Source organism: Pangasianodon hypophthalmus, chromosome 22 (genome assembly GCF_027358585.1).
Source record: "Pangasianodon hypophthalmus isolate fPanHyp1 chromosome 22, fPanHyp1.pri, whole genome shotgun sequence".
NCBI lineage: Eukaryota > Metazoa > Chordata > Actinopteri > Siluriformes > Pangasiidae > Pangasianodon > Pangasianodon hypophthalmus.
The window spans coordinates 17,075,346-17,093,505 of record NC_069731.1 but is presented as its reverse complement, the minus strand read 5'-3'; the positions used below and the strand labels follow the sequence as shown (position 1 = coordinate 17,093,505).

The 18,160-nt window shown below is 38.5% G+C and overlaps 1 protein-coding gene across 6 annotated transcripts in view; it reads left to right on the top strand.

Annotated features, from left to right (window-relative positions):
- oxsr1b (oxidative stress responsive kinase 1b) overlaps positions 1 to 18,160 on the top strand; it is a 52,796-nt gene that overhangs the window by 29,015 nt on the left and 5,621 nt on the right. For 4 of the 6 annotated variants that reach the window (XM_053227809.1, XM_053227808.1, XM_053227814.1 and 1 more), the window contains 9 exons: positions 7,834 to 7,889; positions 9,706 to 9,815; positions 10,670 to 10,771; positions 11,083 to 11,216; positions 11,317 to 11,365; positions 12,605 to 12,670; positions 12,797 to 12,919; positions 13,269 to 13,346; positions 17,751 to 17,786. In XM_053227809.1, the coding sequence (XP_053083784.1) occupies positions 7,834 to 7,889; positions 9,706 to 9,815; positions 10,670 to 10,771; positions 11,083 to 11,216; positions 11,317 to 11,365; positions 12,605 to 12,670; positions 12,797 to 12,919; positions 13,269 to 13,346; positions 17,751 to 17,786 (754 nt within the window). The remainder of the gene's footprint in view (positions 1 to 7,833; positions 7,890 to 9,705; positions 9,816 to 10,669; positions 10,772 to 11,082; positions 11,217 to 11,316; positions 11,366 to 12,604; positions 12,671 to 12,796; positions 12,920 to 13,268; positions 13,347 to 17,750; positions 17,787 to 18,160) is intronic. The other 2 variants (XM_053227813.1, XM_053227812.1) reach the window with 1 other exon arrangement.

Here is an 18,160-nt window from a genome sequence, read left to right as displayed (position 1 = left end):
TTTTTTTTAACTTTACCCTGCCCGGCAACCAAAACATAGGACCAAGCAGCACATTGGAACTTCAGCTTCTTTAGTAGGGTCGCTAATGAATTTGTTTGTAAAACATCGCAAAAACATTACTTGGACTTTTTCCAGTCTTCAGCTATCCAGTTCTGGTGAGCCTCTGACCGCTGTGGCCTCAGATTTCCTGATATCTTTGTTGAGAGAAATGGAACACGATGTGGTTTTCCACTGTTGTAGAAAATCTACCTCAAGAGTTGACATATTGTGCGATTATTCTGAGATGCTTTTCTGCTCACCGCGGTTGTAAAGAGTGGTTATTTGAGTTAATGTAGTCTTCCACTCGTCCCTGTGTATTTTAGTCTCTGTGTATTTTGTACATCCCTCTTGCACATTCCTGTACATATATTTCATATTTCTTATCTTATTTCTTATTCATTTCTGATTTTTAATTTTTAATTTTAGTTCAGTATTTAATGCACAGTCTGAAGAGGAGTAGGCCAGGTTCCCATTTCACTGCAAGCTGTATACTGTATATAATTGTGTGTGTGACAAATTGAATCTTGAATCTAAAGCACACTGGGGGAAAAAAAAAGCTCAACTGAATTTACTTAATTCAGATGCGTACACTGGTTCCATGTGATTTGAATTGCGTTGCACTAACACAGTTTGTTTTCGTACGTCCAACATGATTCGACAATGTTTTTTTTTTCCAAGCCCTGAATAAAATCGAAGCCTGTGCTCTCACTCAGTCGGAGGATCGAACTTGGGTCACAGCGACAATTCCCACTGCGCTGTTCTACTGTACTTGCTTTAATCCTCACAACGTAATTGGATCATATGTGATTTACACGATGTGACTTTATCACATTCACTCACAAACTTTAAGATGAAGCCGACAGGAAGACTACAATAACTCAAATTCCTGCCGTCTACAACCGTGGTGAGCAGAAAGGCATCTCAGAATGCACAATACGTCGAATACATTACATAGCTCGGGTAGAACTGGAATAAATATCCATGCTGTTTTCATTCTAGGAACTTCGTTTCCTGTACTTTAAAACGCTTGTTATGCACCAACGCTTGTTATGTTACGTTTCATTGTTTTGCCATTATAAATGAATATTAAATAAATCAATAAAAACAATAGTGTTAGGAATGTCATCAACACTGTGAATCATATTCCATGTACCAAGATTGTAAAAATACTTGTTATGTCTTAAATAGGCTCAGTAGAAATATTAGGCATTGATTTATGAAGCATGTGGAGACTACATCTGGAAATGTAGTGCAGCCAAGTTTTTTTTGTTGCTCCGCCGCTGAAATAATTCATCTTAGACATCTGTGAACATTTAAATAATAACTTTATGGCATACATGCATAAAGATTCTCAGCCAGGATGTCTGTTGTCACACTGTTGTTTTCCTGCTACCACCAGCTGATCCCCCATCCCCCACCCCAAACCACCACCTCAATTCAACCTGCTTTAAATTCTGCCCGTATTAATATTAATTGCCTTCTTTTCCTTTCTTGTTTTCCGGGGCCAGTTAAAGCAACCAGTGTCAATAATTCATGGCTCTTTAGCTTGGTTAAGTACCTGCACCTTGATAGTGTGTGGCTCAGAATTTTAATCAGGAAAAAGCTCCTCAATGTCTTTGTCATCGGAGGACAGGTATCATTCCTGAAAGAGCAAAGAACAAAACGGCATGGAATTATTAATGCACGGTTTGGCTTAATTTAAACGTAATTTAGCTGTGAATGAGCAACATGAACGGACCATGACCTCTAAAGGCAATGCTATGCAAAGAAAAGGGTTACAACTGTTCTGTTTACTTTGTTTGGTATTTGGAGGAAACAGAGCATGAACTGTGAGTTAAAGAGATCAAGAATGCAGCTGTAGACAATAATAGTTTGCCCAATGTCATTCTTATCATTCTTATCATTAATCAGACTGATAAAATGCTTTGCTCAACACTAAAAGTTGTGTTTTCAAGCTATTTATATAGATTAGAATTCAGCCCCGTATCTTAAATGATGTCCTGCGGTTACTGACTGTATGTGTGTAGATATACACAGTGAGTCTGGTGTCGTATGATACATTGTTCTACTGAAGTCACATGTTCAAAGCAATGGAGTGTGTGAAAAACTAAAACAGGAGATCGCGGATCTTGGGTCATGCTCTTTAGAAGAACGAGGACTGCTGCCTCGAGTTAAAAGCGCAAATCGAAATACGTAATTTGTCCTGTATTTGCCCTCTAAGCCAGATCATATGAACGACGAAGAGGAGTGGTGACCGAAAGTAGCTGTGGGAGTCAGAAGGGATCACATGATGCTTACTCTTGATCCAGGAGAATGCAATTAAAGGCACTGGCTCAAAGCAGGCCGGAGGGTTTTTTTTTTTTTTTTTTTTTTAAACCATAAATGTGCATAACAAGACCAAGGTTTTTGCTCCATGTTTGCGACTGCAGCAGGGGCTTCAGAGTGACCACCTCCTCTTTGCCCTCTAGCAGCTACCTGATGAGCTTCTCACCTTGGGCTTAGCAGCTTCACAGGGCACTCTAATTACTTGCATGTGGTTCACAGCTTCGCATTCGTTTTTGTTGCTTCCACTCAAATGGATCGTGTTAAACGGCTCGTGCAAGTCACTTGGGAATGATGAAAGTACATCCAGCCTTTCAGAGAAGGCTGAAAACACATTAGCCTCTCTCCTGTCAGGTCCCATTGTGGCAGTGACTGGTTTGTGCTGTCTCATTTTTATGCTTCTGTAATAAGATGATGTCAAAGGAACCTCAAAAGAGAAGTTCTTTGTATTCCTCAGAAGAGCAGGACAATCTCAGAAGACGACATTAAGGTGAAGAGAGATCTATTGCTTAGTATAAATCTTAAAGACAATTTCATAACATTGTTACACCTGCACAGTGAATCTATAAATAAATGGACATTCATCTTTGTGCTCTAAAGATGAGATAAGATGAGATTCTGTACCTTTAACCATTTTTTTGGCTCTTTAATATAATAAATAAAGTTTAATATCGGTACTAAAAAAAAAAACCTTCTTTAGAGAGACAAAAATTGACGCCTTGTACAAATAAAAATACACGGTTTGCCCTGCAGGCTGGAACATAAGAAATGAAGTTGGACTATTATTTTATTTGTAACACTGGATATAAACAAATATATTTGTAAATTGTTCGCTGCAGCATTTACACAAGTAAATGTGCTATTTGGGAAAATCCAGTTAGTTCAGAAAGACTTTTGTATCCTACTGCCTGTGTAAATTAATGTATAAGAAGTCTCACTAGTGTGAACCTTTAAATGATCGGCTAAAAATTGTAATTAGCGATGAGTTACTGCGATGAGTTACTTACTATAGACTCTACTAAAAGAGTTTAAATGTAGTCTCTTACATGTAACGTACATTTAGTTTCTCCTCCACAGGCATTTTGATAGGAGGCATTCTTTCACTGTTTAGCTGTAATTTTGTCATTTTCAGGTCTCTGTGAGTTTTGCCTTTTACGGCGTTTTGTGAGCGTCACGAAATGTAAGTCAGCTGTGCCATGAACACACTTGGTAATTTGCTACTGATTAGCATCTATGACGTGAGTGCAGAGAAAAGCATTACTGAAACTTTTATAAATGTGGCAGGATGTTTTAGTTTTGTTCAGCCCGTGCAAACATACACACCATTTTACTACAAGATTAATAAATGATGCCCAAAGTGTGGTAGTCATTCACTGTTTTAAAGCATTGCAGTTGTCACATCCTTGCCATGCCATTTTGACTTGACCCCAAAAAAGCATTGTTTTCCATACATGCAAGTTTTTAAATCAGTATTGAGTTGGTAAAAATATTATTGCGATCTGAATTAATTCATGGTTAACACTTAAGGTATTTGTCAGTTTGTCGCTGTACATCAGGATGGTAAAGCTCAGGCTTGAATTTGTGTTAGCCTCCAAACCTGTCTGACACCTTTAGATTGCTCTTTTTTTAGAAGACAGCTCTCGTCTGGTAAATAAAAACCAGTCTCTGAATCTCTGCGCTCCCATAGCAACCACCGTCCTCATGAAAGCCTGGTACTATGGCTTTTAATTCAGATGGAATGAACTCTTAATTGAGATCTGCTTATTTTATATGGTGCCCCGTCTCGAAGGCTTGTTGCTGGTCTGGTGCACACACAGCCAGGATGAGACACTCTGAGCCAAAACTGCAGTAATTCAGCATCACACAGCCGCATTACAGAACAGTAGAAATGCAGAAATGTGTGGATATATTGGGCTGTACTGGAATGTTTGGAACAGCAAAATACATTCACTGTCGCGGCATGGTCTTGATTGAATTAGTGTATTGAATTAAAAGAGGTATTCGAAACTCTTGTTTCTTTCACACTCGCCCCCTTATCCCCTTAACAGGAAATGTAAATGATGCATTTTACTGGCAGCTTTTTAACCTTGTGCTAGTCTTCTTACCTGTTAGATGCTTGAGGTTAGCCTTACAAAAAAAAAAAAAAAATTTACTTTTTACTTATTGGTTGTACCAAATTTTTCCTGAATTCTGAAGCTGGCGAGTTCCTGGCGCAATCCAAAAGATGTTCTCGTATAAAAGGACTCTAGGTTCGAAAAGTAACAATATGGATTCTCTTTCTCCATTTTTTTTTTTTTTTTTTTTTTTTTTTTTTTTTTTTTTTTTTTAAGTCTAACACACAACTGTGGAAAGTTGTGGCAATACCATGATCAGATTTTGAATTTAGCGTAAAGCTCCAGCCTGGGAACACTTTACATATATGTACAAACGCTTCTTGTTGGTTGGTGATGTTTTTTGTTATTCCCATGAGAAGTAACATAAGTGATAAGGTCAGGTTTTGATGTTATCTTCTTAAGAAAAGAGAAATGCTTCTTTTTTCATGCACCATTTTCCAGTGATGTTAATGAGAAATCCAACAAAGAATAAATAGAGACAACCGACATTGAGACAAACCGACGGAATTTTCCAGAATGCAGTGCAGCTGTGTGACGCAGATACTCGACTCGGCTAGTTAGTGATCTACGAGATGGATAAGCAGCAGAAGAGAACGACTGGGTGTTGAACTCATTAAACAGCTCCGACAGGATCCAAAGATCTACGATGGAGATGTTGATGGTGATATAGATGGAACAGTGAGAGTGTCGTCAACAAGATGGACGGCTCAATTAGGCTGTGTACAGCACAAGCTTCCCCAGAGACCTTGTGGAGATGCACAACTATTTACCACCCTCAGTAGTAGACTTAATGCACAGTGAGAGAGAGAGAGAGAGAGAGAGAGAGAGAGAGAGGATGTATACATATATTCTCATGTTATATAAGCACTGCAGGGTTTAACGCAGCAGGGGTTCAGACTCCAGTCCAGAACAGATATAGTGCTTGTGCTGAACCATAAGGCAAAACCATGTTCATGGATGATAGAAACGATTCTGTCCATTGAAAGCTGTTTGTGTATGAGGACGGTTTTGTTGTTTTCATATACATTTAAAATATACGCATTGCTTCACCTGTACCTTTAAACTTCTACCTGTACTACTAAATAATGTACAGGGTCCAGCCCACGTCCTGTGTATTTATTGTTCTGTCTATTTATTGTTCTGTTCTGTGTATTCTTTGTCCTGCACTCATCTCGCACTGTTGTGTATTTGCACTTTATGTAGTCTTGCGTACTGTTGTGTTGCAACGTGGTCCTGGAGAAATGACAATTTCGTTCCAATGTGGACAAAAATAGTGTGTTGCTAATATCTATAATATATGATCCAAAATTCCCTGCAATATATTAAAAAGTATCATGATTCAAGACTGGCCTATATTAATAGGCAATAATAAGGTCTGTCTGTCTATCTATCTATCTATCTATCTATCTATCTATCTATCTATCTATCTATCTGTCTTAGTCTGTCTGTCTGTCTATCTGTCTCTCTGTCTATCCTGTTTTGTCTGTCTGTCTGTCTCTGCCTCTCTGTCTATCTATCCTATCCAATCCTATTCCATCCTGTGTTGTCTGTCTGTTTATATATCTATTCTATTCTATCTAGTCTGTCTATCTGTTTATTTATGGCAGAGAGCTTGATCAGACGTATCTGGAGGCTTTAAGACATGGTTGTTCATGTGCATGTTTAAGGTTTCTCCAATATCAGTACTGTTTATGAAGAAAGAAGCAATCAGTGTGAGTTATTCTCTTTCTGTACTCCACCGGTCTCTGATTTGGCTCCTCAGATGTGGCTTTGTGTGTGTGTGTGTGTGTGTGTGTGTGTGTGTGAGCTAAACATATTACAGTTTGTGCCTCTTGAGAGCAGAACTGGAGGCCACTTGTGCTAAGATATTGCCTGTTTTATGGTCGGGCCTGCATGACTTGTCTTGAGAAAATATTTCCTGTGCTGCCCCCACTTGGACAGAATGGTGAGGAAATCAGACAGCATCTGAAAGGCTAATGTATTCATGTATTCAACCCTTTCACTGGACTGACCTTTGTTTATCAGTTAGTAGTCAATCCCACTGGATTGAAAGGCAGCTAAAATTTAATTACGCTGTTATGAGGGAAGAATGTGATTATGTAATGTATGTTGCAGAGTTCCTCAGAGGAGTGAGTGGTAGATTAATATATCAGGGACCACTGTACTGAAATATCCTTCCTGATATACCAACCTACCACTCACACCTTCTTATCTTTAGATTTTCATCGGTCATTCTGACATTATGCTGAATTGCAATTTTTTTCTTGGTCTAATGGGCACAGGCTCACCGAAACATCACTTGGTCTTTTTCCAATCTTCAACTGTCGGGGTTTGCTGAGCCTGCTTCCTCTGCTTCCTCTGCTTCCTCTGCTTCCTCTGCATCCTCAGATTCCTGTTCTTGGCTGACAAGAGTGAAACCTGAAGTGGTCTTGTGTTGTCATAGGACAGACAACATGCTGAACATGAGTTGCTTTTCTGCTCACTACGGTTGTAAAGAGTGATTATTTACATTACTGTAGCCTTTCTGTCAGCTCTAACCAGTCTGGCCATTCCCCTATTAAACACTTGAACTAAAAATATTCAAGCTTCCAATTAGCAATAAACCGGCACATTTCAGCATTATGATAGAAAATTAGGGAAAAAAGGCAGCACACAGAGGCAGAAGGTCTTAAATTAGCCGTAAATTCTTCAGCCTGGGAGTAAATTGAACAGAATTTGACTTTCAGTCGGCTGGAGGTTCATCAGGCAGTCTAGACATGCAGATGTTTCACCATCCTCTTTCTGTTTGTCTTCCCAAAATGATCCCTTTCCTTTGAACTGAGGTGACCTCCAGCTACAGCCTTGGTCGGGAGTCTGTCGCCATGACTACAGCTGGCACGGCAGTCCAGTTTGTGTTATAGCATCAGACACACACACACACACACACACACACACACACACAGCTGTCCTTAGCTGAATGTGCTCCTTGCCCACAGTGATGGACCCAGAATTCGTTCTTACATACGACACAATGATTGTATTGAAATATTGCTGAAATATTTTGTCTTAGACGTTTTAGGGAATAGGATATAATTTTTATATTCATCCCATATATTTATTTTTAACAATGGGGATTTTGATTAAAAGCTATTAAACAGCGTGAAAAGTATGACTGCCGCTACATCACTCGTCTAAAATTATGAAAACGGTCATGCCTATGTTTTATGTATATTACAGATTGTTTCTTCCCCAAAGAGTTTGTGGATTGTATGCAAGCTTTACGCTTCACCATGAACATCCGTTCCCTCCCAAACAATTGTGTGTGTATGTGTATGTGTGTTAAACTGTTTGCTTGCTGTGTGTTTGTGTGTGTTGGCAGGGATCTGAAGGCTGGAAACATCCTGCTGGGGGAAGACGGCTCTGTTCAGATCGCAGGTACGTAACAGAGCGTGCGCATTCCCATGATTCCGTGTCACTCGATTTACTAATTGGGTGTTGCTCTTCAGTCTGTTTCACATCATTTAGCAGAGCTCAAAGCACTCTAGATTTGAATGATTTGCTCAGATCAAACACATTCGTCCTTGATAGTCGCTGTTTACTCACAGCTTTAGAAAAACAAGCTTTTTGTAATGGTCCAGTTACATAAACTTGCTTGCAGACAAATATCTGGATAAGCAACTAACATGACCGAATGACGACAACATTATTAAGCCTTTAATGCGTAATCATTAATGGTTAGTTCATGGTTAGTTCAAAGTCATTATGTTTTGTCTCAAAGTGGCCCTGGAGTCCCATCTTTCCTGAATTTGATACATATATACTTAGAATAACGTATATCTATCCCAACATTCATATTTAAACATTCTGTTTTCGTTGTTTTGAACAAATGAAGAATCTAGGAAAATCTCTGAAGGCTTTCCTTTCTGATGTCTCTAACCCCGTAGCGGTTCTCTCGTCCAATGAGCTGCCTAGAGAGAAATCATTTACATAAATGAAATTGGATAAACCGCAACAGATGATCTGCTGGTTTATGTTTAGAAATACAGAGACGCTGAACTACAGCATTTTTTTTTTAATGTCGGCTCTGCCGCAGTATTTTTTTCAAGTAACTGGTTCGGTCCACTGAAATACTTCTCTGAGTCTGCTTTTTGTCAGCGTTCTGCCAGCTGACAACCCCTGATCTAAAGGATCATGATAATAAATAACATTTATTGCTCATTTTTTCATTGATGGAACAAAAGGAACAGAAGGCTATTACTGTGAAAATAGCTGTAACTTGTCAGGAATAATTAGTATGAGCAGCAGTCCAGCAGTTAAGTGCTAGTGAGCTCAAATCTCCATTTAAAGACGTTTCTTCACTTATTCAACATGCTGTATAATAAACAGATGTGTGCAGTGGAGGCTCAGTGGTTAAGTGACCGGAAGGTTGTGACTGCCAGAGAGCCAAAAGGTCCGAAAGGTACAGGTGTGTGTATGTCAAGGATTTTACAACGGCTTTGAACGGTTCAGCCAATCAGATTTTGGATCCAAGACTATCAGTTTTCGAAAGACCTGCAGTGAATTTGGGATATGAACGAGTTGAATCTTTCAGTTGGCTCCTTTAGGTGAACGTGGAGAGTAGACTCGTTTTTTTTTCGGGGGTAGGTGGAAGACGTAGACAGTGGTGTTACTCTTGGGGTGTCATTTAATCCGACGCTCTTCTGGAAACTTCTTTTGAACATCTGTTGGTGTGAACGAGGCAGCATGACAATTGAGTCAGAGATCTGACTCGCTGAAAAGAGCAGTAATTCCCATCACTAGTTTGAATACACTTCACAAAGGCAGGAGGGAATCTTTACTAGGCCGAGATAAAACCTTTGAAGATCAAAGACGTGGAAACAAGCCAAGCCGAGTGTATCAAGTGTATCAAAAGTGTGTGTGTGTGTGTGTGTGTGTGTGTGTGTGTGTGTGTGTGTGTGTGTGCGTGCGCGTGTGTTCGTTTGTTCCCGTAATTTGTAAAGTGTCAGTTGTGTGTCCGACGGGAATTTCTCACGCACTGTTCACTCCACTGAGAGAATCTCTGCTTGATTAATGCTCACAGCTAAACGGCCTGTTTTTCCGTAACCAGGACACGAATGCGCGTGTTATGCTTTATATCAGAGTGAACACCACAAACGTGTTTTGATCCATATCTTAATCTGATAATCCAGAGTTAAGCTGTCATGACTGTCAGCAGTTTCCACACCCTTGCTGTCTTTTATTCTCTGCGCAGATTTCGGCGTAAGTGCCTTCTTATCCACCGGCGGTGACATCACCAGGAATAAAGTGCGCAAGACGTTTGTTGGGACGCCATGCTGGATGGCTCCCGAAGTCATGGAGCAGGTAAAACTCACATACACACTCACACGCACACTGACGCAGCTGATTACTACATGCTTAAAAATGCTCAGGGAATTGTGAATAAGCAACCAAAGTATGCTATATTTTCTTCCGTTGTAAGTTTGATTTAAAAAAAAAAATGTAATACTGTTACAATTCCTGAGACTCAATCTGATCTGGTTGTTGCCAATAACTTTACACCCGTATTTCCAAGCATGAAGTGTGCTAGACTTAAGCCTTAGTGAAGATCTGGTTCCACATTACAGTATATCTTTAGAGAAAGACTGATGACTAACAGTGTTGTGTCTAGTGAGCTGGATTTTCAATCATTTCTAGGTGGGTGTGTGAATCACCTAAAGGGAAAGTGTAACATACATTCACTACCACTCCAAAATTTTGGACACCTGTTCACCTGCCTTCATTTTTACTATTTCCTACTATTTTGTAGTAATAATAATAATAACAATAACAATAATAATAATAATAATAATAATAATAATAATGAAGACAAAATGAAATCAAAGATTCTTAACAGTATTCCTGTTTAATCTTTGCTCACTTTCTGCATCTTTTCAACCTCTGAGTTTCACACATGATTTACAGCCTCACTTCCGTTCTGAATAAAAAAACTGCTTATTTGGGGAAACAAGTTTACATTATGTATTCATTATATATTCAGTATATTCAGTCTTGTGTGTCAAAACTTTTGACCTGCAGTGTTTATAGACATCACTGGCAGTTTCTGATTGCTCCTGCTGCAGTGTGATGATCCGTAAATTCTGACCACCTGGATAAATAGCGGTTAATCAGGAAACCTTGTACTGTGTGTGTGTGTGTGTGTGTGTGTGTGTATATAGGTAAAGGGTTATGACTTTAAAGCAGATATTTGGAGTTTTGGGATTACAGCCATCGAATTGGCCACAGGAGCTGCTCCCTACCACAAATACCCTCCTATGAAAGTAAGTGATGACGGCGTCTGACTCAGTACACATCTCCCTAAGTCACGTTTACACGTTATTGTATTTCCAGGAATGTATGACGTATTTTTGGCCTTCCAGAAGACGCTGCACCTAAGCTCATGTATGCGGAAGAGGGCAGGTTGCGATTTCCTCTGCATGAGAGCATGAGCAGCAGTTGCACTTGTTGCTATGGAAACGATAACATATATTTGAATTATCTGCACTACTGTCAGAGCTGCTGTTCTAGAAAATGAATCAGCACTTTCTGGCCAATCAGATTTGAGTATTCAAGCTTTGCGACGTGTTTGCAGGTATTGATGCTGACCCTGCAGAACGATCCTCCTTCCCTGGAGACGGGCATCACGGATAAAGAAGTGGTAAAGAAATACGGCAAATCCTTCAGGAAGATGATCTCGCTGTGTTTGCAGAAGGACCCAGAGAAAAGGTCAGGACTATTCTCACAGCTTGCGCAGGTAACATGGGATACGGCTTCTGTTCGGCAAGGATTGATGATTTTTTTTTCTTCTCGTGCTTATTTCATCCAGGCCAACATCATCGGAGCTCTTAAAACACAAGTTCTTCCAGAAAGCGAAGGTAAAACTCGGTCATTTCTGAAAAACCAGAAACTTCTCCGAAATGCAAGTAAAGTGTTCGGGTCACTGACAGTGCGTGTATGAATCTGCTTTTTTTCTGGCTGAGTCATACAATCACTGCCAGCGACATGAACGCTTTTCTGGCAGTTTGGAGAAGTTCAGTAATGTTTATGATTACTCCAGCTCTCTGTAACACTCAGGCACTACCACTGCAGTCCAGCTGGGGGCAGCACATTCCTTCTTTCCTTCTTTCTTTCTTTCTAATTTATAGATCTCATATATAAGAATACACTGCTGTTTCACCAGCTTCAGTATATTAGCCTGTGTATTTTTTGTTTTATTTTATTTTATTTTTTAAATTTTGACATTTAGCAGATGTATAGGAAAATGTGCAACATTTTTTTGAAGTTTACCTTTAAATTTTGTCATTTGGAAGATTCTCTCATCCAAAGTGACTAAATGTACAAAAAGGTGCAATGAAACAAAACACGAGAACACGAGAAACTACAAAATAATGCTGGTTAGTACAACTGCTGTAATTTAAGAATGTAATTTTAGATTTGAAACCTAAGCAAGTTCAAATTTGTGCCAAAAGCAGTAAAAGAAATGCAAGCAGTGGATTAAAATATAAACACAGGCATTGCAAATATTAGTAATGAGAATTAAATAAAACCTGATTTATCTAAAAACACCATTGCTCATCTTTGTGAGATTTTTTTTAATTCACTGATTTGCTGATAATGATGCCTGCTTCTGAGCATTTTTTAAATCACCCACAGGTGAAAAATGTCCAAACTCTGGGGGGGGAAAAAAAAAAAAAAAAAAATTAACATATCTTTAATTAGGAATTTTTAAAATGTAATTTTCATTTCATTTTTATTTCATGGATTTCAAGAAGAATCTTTTTTTAATAATCTTTATTCATTCTTTATTTTATTTTTCCTTTGTTTTCTCCTACCTTTTTTTTTTTTTTTTTTTTACTAGTTTATTATTTGTATTTGCAATCTCTAATCTTAGATTCTGATACTTAACATTATAGATTTTTTTTAATGTAGAAATTTTTTTAAATTTGAAGAAAATTAAAAATTTATGCACTTGATATCTTAAAATTCAGGGCTGATTCCAAAAGCTGGTACTGTTCATGAACTTCTACAGAATGTGTGCTGTACTTAGATTTTTTTTTTATATATAACACTGAGTGAAGCTGCTTTTTCACTGCTGTTTTTATTTCCTGCTCTAGAATAATGAATTTCTACAAGAGAAGTTAATACAGAGGGCACCCACAATATCAGAAAGGTCAAAAAAGGTGAGACTAAAACATAATAGAAGGAGAGTAGTTTTTTCAGCACATGAAGATGTAAGAAAATAAAGAAAATTACTGTCTCATTGTGTGTGTGTGTGTGTGTGTGTGTCTGTGTGTGCGCGCGCGCAGGTGAGGCGGGTTCCCGGCTCCAGCGGCAGGCTGCATAAAACAGAAGATGGCGAATGGGAATGGAGCGATGACGAGTTGGACGAGGAGAGCGAGGAGGGCAAAGCTGCCGTCGCTGCTTTACGGGTGAGAGTGACACACACGCACACACACACACACACACACACACACACACACACTAAATTAAACACACTCTTTCTCTCTGTCTCTACATCTCTCTCTCTCTCTCTCTCTCTCTCTCTCTCTCTCTCTGACACTCGCACTCTCTTCTCGTGGTCCTGTGCTTGTAACATGTTGGTGTGTCTCTAAACACGTTTCCTCCACGTAACCTGTTATAGCCCCCTTGCTGTTAAATAGTTGTCTGTATTTGTCTTTGTCGTTCATGTAGCACCTGCATTTTGATCATTTCAAGAGCCCCACACTTGTGTGCATATGTTCGTATGTTGTGATCTGTGTTTTGTCTTTGACACCGAAGGAGCAGCTGCCCAAGTCGGTTAGCGCACCACGGCGACAAGTTCGCTTCTCTCAGCCTTTGGAAGTTCCTCCAGATAGGGTTGGGCTTTTCTCCAGCACATACAGATGGCTCCATTAACAAGGAAACACTCCCTTCTAGGAGAAACAAGCTGTATTAGAATACCAAGCAGGACGTAGCAGAAACACAGGGCTGATTGGACTGCGAAAATGCTTACTGTTCCTCAAAAAAAAAAAAAAATTTATGTAGATCCAGACCAAAAAAGGAATTTTTGTTTGCCATTCCTTGACATGATGAAGTCAAGGCCTAGAATATTGACTGAGGTAATACATTCAGGTTGCAAAGTCTGAGTCCACATGCAAGAACTCACTGCATTTCATCAGTTATCAAAAACAGAAGTACTAAATAATACTCAGGAGATGAGTATTAATCATTATACCACAGCACTTTCAAATCTGATTGGTCAGAAAGTGTGGATTAATTGTCTATAAGAGCAGCGCTGACAGTAGTACTGGCATGCACATAATCTAAGACTAGTAATAAATAGATTAAAAGTGGGCTGTTATTTAACAAAGAAAAATGTATGTGGTGAGGTGGAAAACATTTATGGAATGAGTCTCCAGTGTCATCACTTTGTAACACTCGGAGGTAAAGCTGTAACTTTTCCACCATGGGAAAATCTTCAGCAGGGAGGAATAACAAGCTGCAAGCGTTCCACAACATTAAATGTAACTAAAAATGGAAAAAAAGTTTGTGTTCTTTAATAATTAAAAGTAAATCATTTTTAAAAATGTAATTGTTGGCAAATTGCTGCGGTATAAAAGGAATAAAATATTTTGGGATGTTCTGTTAAAGGAAATAATCAGCATGCCTTGTTATATTTTATTTCTTATAATACATAACAGATAAATCCACTGAACCAGTTATTACAGTCACTGCTGCTTTCAGTCAGCGTGAACACACTTGGCTTGACTGAAGAATGATTGGATCGTGTTTTGGGGAAAAAAAATTCATCTCCTGAGAACAGTATTTGATTTTCAATTCTGTAAACAGTTCTTGGAAGAACTGGACTCAGACATTCAGAGCTTTCCTTCATCAGATTAAATATTGAATTTGATTAGCGAGGCCAGTCAGTGCAGACTTATGACTGATTCCAGCGTTTTGCCGAAGCTTTGCTAACACATAATGAATATCTGCAGCTGAAATCTAAAAAAAAAAAAAAAAAAAAAAAAAAAAATCACGTTTGACATTTTAATGTTCATGTCATGGCAAAATTGCAATAAGTATCCAAGTTTGTAAAAAAAAAAAAAAAAAAAATCGTCTTTATCAAATTACTTACCAACTGATTTTTTTTTATGATCAGACTCTACAGTTGTAATGAATTTAGCATTATTAAAACGGTGTAAGATGCTGAAATATGGTTTGGGAAACTACTAGCATCATAAGCTGCGTCTCAAATGGTGCATTTTGCTCAGCAGTGTGTTCGCATTAGGGAATTCACTGCAGTCGATCTCACTAATACCGCTTAATAGAGCACTATTAATACTATTAATAACACAGTAAGGGTTTACAGCCTGCCCGCGTAACAGAAGGGGCGGAGCCACCAGAAGGCACTGAAGTTTATACACTGTATGGCCAAAGATTTGTGAATGTGTGCTTTTTTGAACATCCCATTCCAGATTTAGTTCCATTTTTGCTGATATAATAACTTCCACCTAATAGCTTCTGGTAAGGCTTTCCACTAGATGGAGATTTGTGTTCATTCAGCCACAAGAGCATTAGTGAGGTCAGGCAATGATTGTCAGGTGAGGAGGTCTGGAGTGCAGTCAGCGTTCCAGTTCATCCCAAAGGTGTTCAGTGGGGTTGAGGTCAGGGCTCTGTGCAGGACACTCGAGTTCTTCCACTCCAACCTTCACACACCATGTCTTCATGGAGCTCGCTTTGTGCACAGGGGCAGTGTCCTGCTGGAACAGGTCTGGGCCTCTTAGTTCCAGTGAAAGGAAACTGCAATGCATACAAAGACATTCTGTACAATTGTGTGCTTCCAAATTTGTGGCATCAGTTTGGGGAAGAACTACATATGGGTGTGATGGTCAGGTGTCCACATGCTTTTGGCCATATAGTGTATTTCACTGATGTGCGAGTGAGAACATCGCTACACCATGGATACAGATGAGGAGCAAAAACTTAAACCTGACATTTTGGGATTTAAAATTGCTCCTTTGTCATTTAGACGCAGCTACAGTGATTAGTATTTTCAGTGTGACCATGTGAGTTGCCATAGAAACGGCTAATTTCTGATCCGCCTTGATCCAAATCTCCATGTCGTTATCTTGTAAATGAAGCCATGACATGAACACTATTCCTCCCGATCTTATTTCTAAGCTCGAAACTACGTTTCACACCACCCTGTGAATCAGCTCAATTTTACAGCAGGAAGTCAGAGAGAGTTCTGTGCAAGAATTTGGAAAAAGAAAGAAAAATACAATGTATATTTTGAGAGGTTGTCTTTCCTGGAAGCCATTTGTATCGCTGTGTGTGTGTTCACAACTCACCTTTTAAATCAATGATTTCTTTTAACCGTTTAACAGGTGAATAATCAGTGCTCAGGGTAAAGCACTAACACGCAGTGGCTTCGGTCTAATGCACACTTTTGTTATTGAACACTTTCAGTGTAAACACTATTGGTTCCTCTCACAGTTATCAGTTATAGATTATATTTATCTGTATTAGGAGACAAGGTCAAGATAAAGTGATATAATGTGATATTTCTTATACAGACTGCTATATGTTTTGGATTAACATCAAACTGAGGTCTTTAATTTTGCTTCTAAAGCATGTAGAAGTTTGGCTGATAATTCATCTGATGTAATCAATACAATGCAAATCAACATTTAGATATTGATGAGCTTCATGTGCTGAATAATTTTAATCACAGCAGACGTCCCCAAACTTTTACAACTTGTGACTTAAACCGCAGAATCTCCACCGCAAATTTAAAAAAAAAAAATTTTAAACTGTGAAACAGTCACTAAAAAGTTTAAAAAGGATAAAATTTCAATCTCAGATAATTAGAAATTTAACATATTCTGTGACGAATGAAACGTGTGCATGATTATAAATATTGTGCTGTACACTGCATGGTAGAAGTTTTATAATTTTTATTGACTGGTTGATTCATTCTAGTATCAATACAAATTCATTTCAGACTTTTAAATTTATTAAATTACACTGCCTATCCAAAGTTTTTGGACACCTGGAGTTTTATGCTTTATTACAGTTTAATCACTTTCATTGCGCAGAACAAATAAACTGATACAGAACAGGTTAAATAAGGAAACCTAAATCTGTGTGAAACGTATTAATTGTTCACTCTCAGATGCTAACGCGACTCTAAACGAGTGCTTTAATGAAAGCAGGTGTATTTGAAGGATAAACCTGTTGAGGCTATAGACAACAGACTTATCAATAACGCGGTATTAACTGTAAAATATAAATATGTGGTCCCTGAAGTGTGTAGCTAGAATTATAAAGATTTTGGCTTTTTTTCAGATTAGATTAGATCTAGAATGTTATTTCTAACAATTTATAATAACCATCATTTATTCGTATTTCTCAGTCAGATTTCCAAATTGTAGAGAATTTAAACTGAGGTCATTTAAACTAAAATGCTGCAATATAGAGTGTTTAAAATCTTTCGACTGGGAGTGAACAAGTGCAGTATGTGGAGGCTGTTAACATCATTTATGTGCAGCATCTGAGTGCATCATAATTAATTTAAATATCACAGTTGAGCAAAGTTGAAGAGCTAAGTGACCTTTGTGTGCAGAGTCCCACAATAAATCAGCTCATAAAAGGAGTAATATAATTTATAGTAGATAAGACAATCTGATAACATTCACAATCATTTGGCATCATCAAAAGCTGATTGCTTTGACACCCGAGCCTGATTTGAAGCGTGTTTTGAGAGTGAAAGCAATATTCGTGTAATTAAAACCGCAATTTAAACCACTGTAGTTGAACATGGACAGATTCGTGACAGGTTTTTATTCTGGGATCAGTTAGATCTGTGTGTAACTCTGAATAGGCGTGTTAATTAAAAGCAGTGTATATTTATATGAGTGGTAGGCTTGAGAATAAAACAGCTGTTGTACAGCAAGCAACGCAGCAGTAATAATGCTTGCTTTTGGGAAATTAATAAGTAAACCCATTTATACACATTGTATCACAGATATGATGACCCAGTATCATCGATTTTAGAAAGTAGTTTATATAAGGATTTGGTTTGGGTTGCATTAAAAACCAAACCATCATAAGAAGTAAATTTAAAAAATTAACAAAAGTGTGTGCATTGAACGCATAAACATGGCATTGCTTGGTAACCTGACCTTCCTCCCCTCTACTGCTGTGGAAATCAGATCACGGGCTGAATTATAATATTTTTCTACAACACCTGTGACATTTCTCTCTCTGTGTTCCTTATAGTCACCAAGAGTAAAGGAGGGCACTCAGAACTCAGAGGTAAGGACTCAGCTTTGAATGTCAATCTTCATAGAGTAGTTTTCCAGAAATGTATACTTCTTCGATTTTTATATGCCTCGAGTGATATTCATATACAGCACCTCTATCAGCAAAGCGTGGAACAATGCATTAGACTAAACATTCTGGACACACTGGAATGCTGCTTGTGTCATCGCGTGCACTGGGTTAAAAAAATGCGGTTGACTGTCTTGATTTGTCTCTGAGGAAGTGTGTATTAGTCTTCACCACCAACCCCCCACCTCCCAGTTAGTGTCTGTCGTGAGAATTGGCAGGTGACCAGATTGGGGAGGAAAATTGAGGGGGGTATTAGCTGCTCTGGAACATTTGAATCATTGTGATGTTTATTTTACATG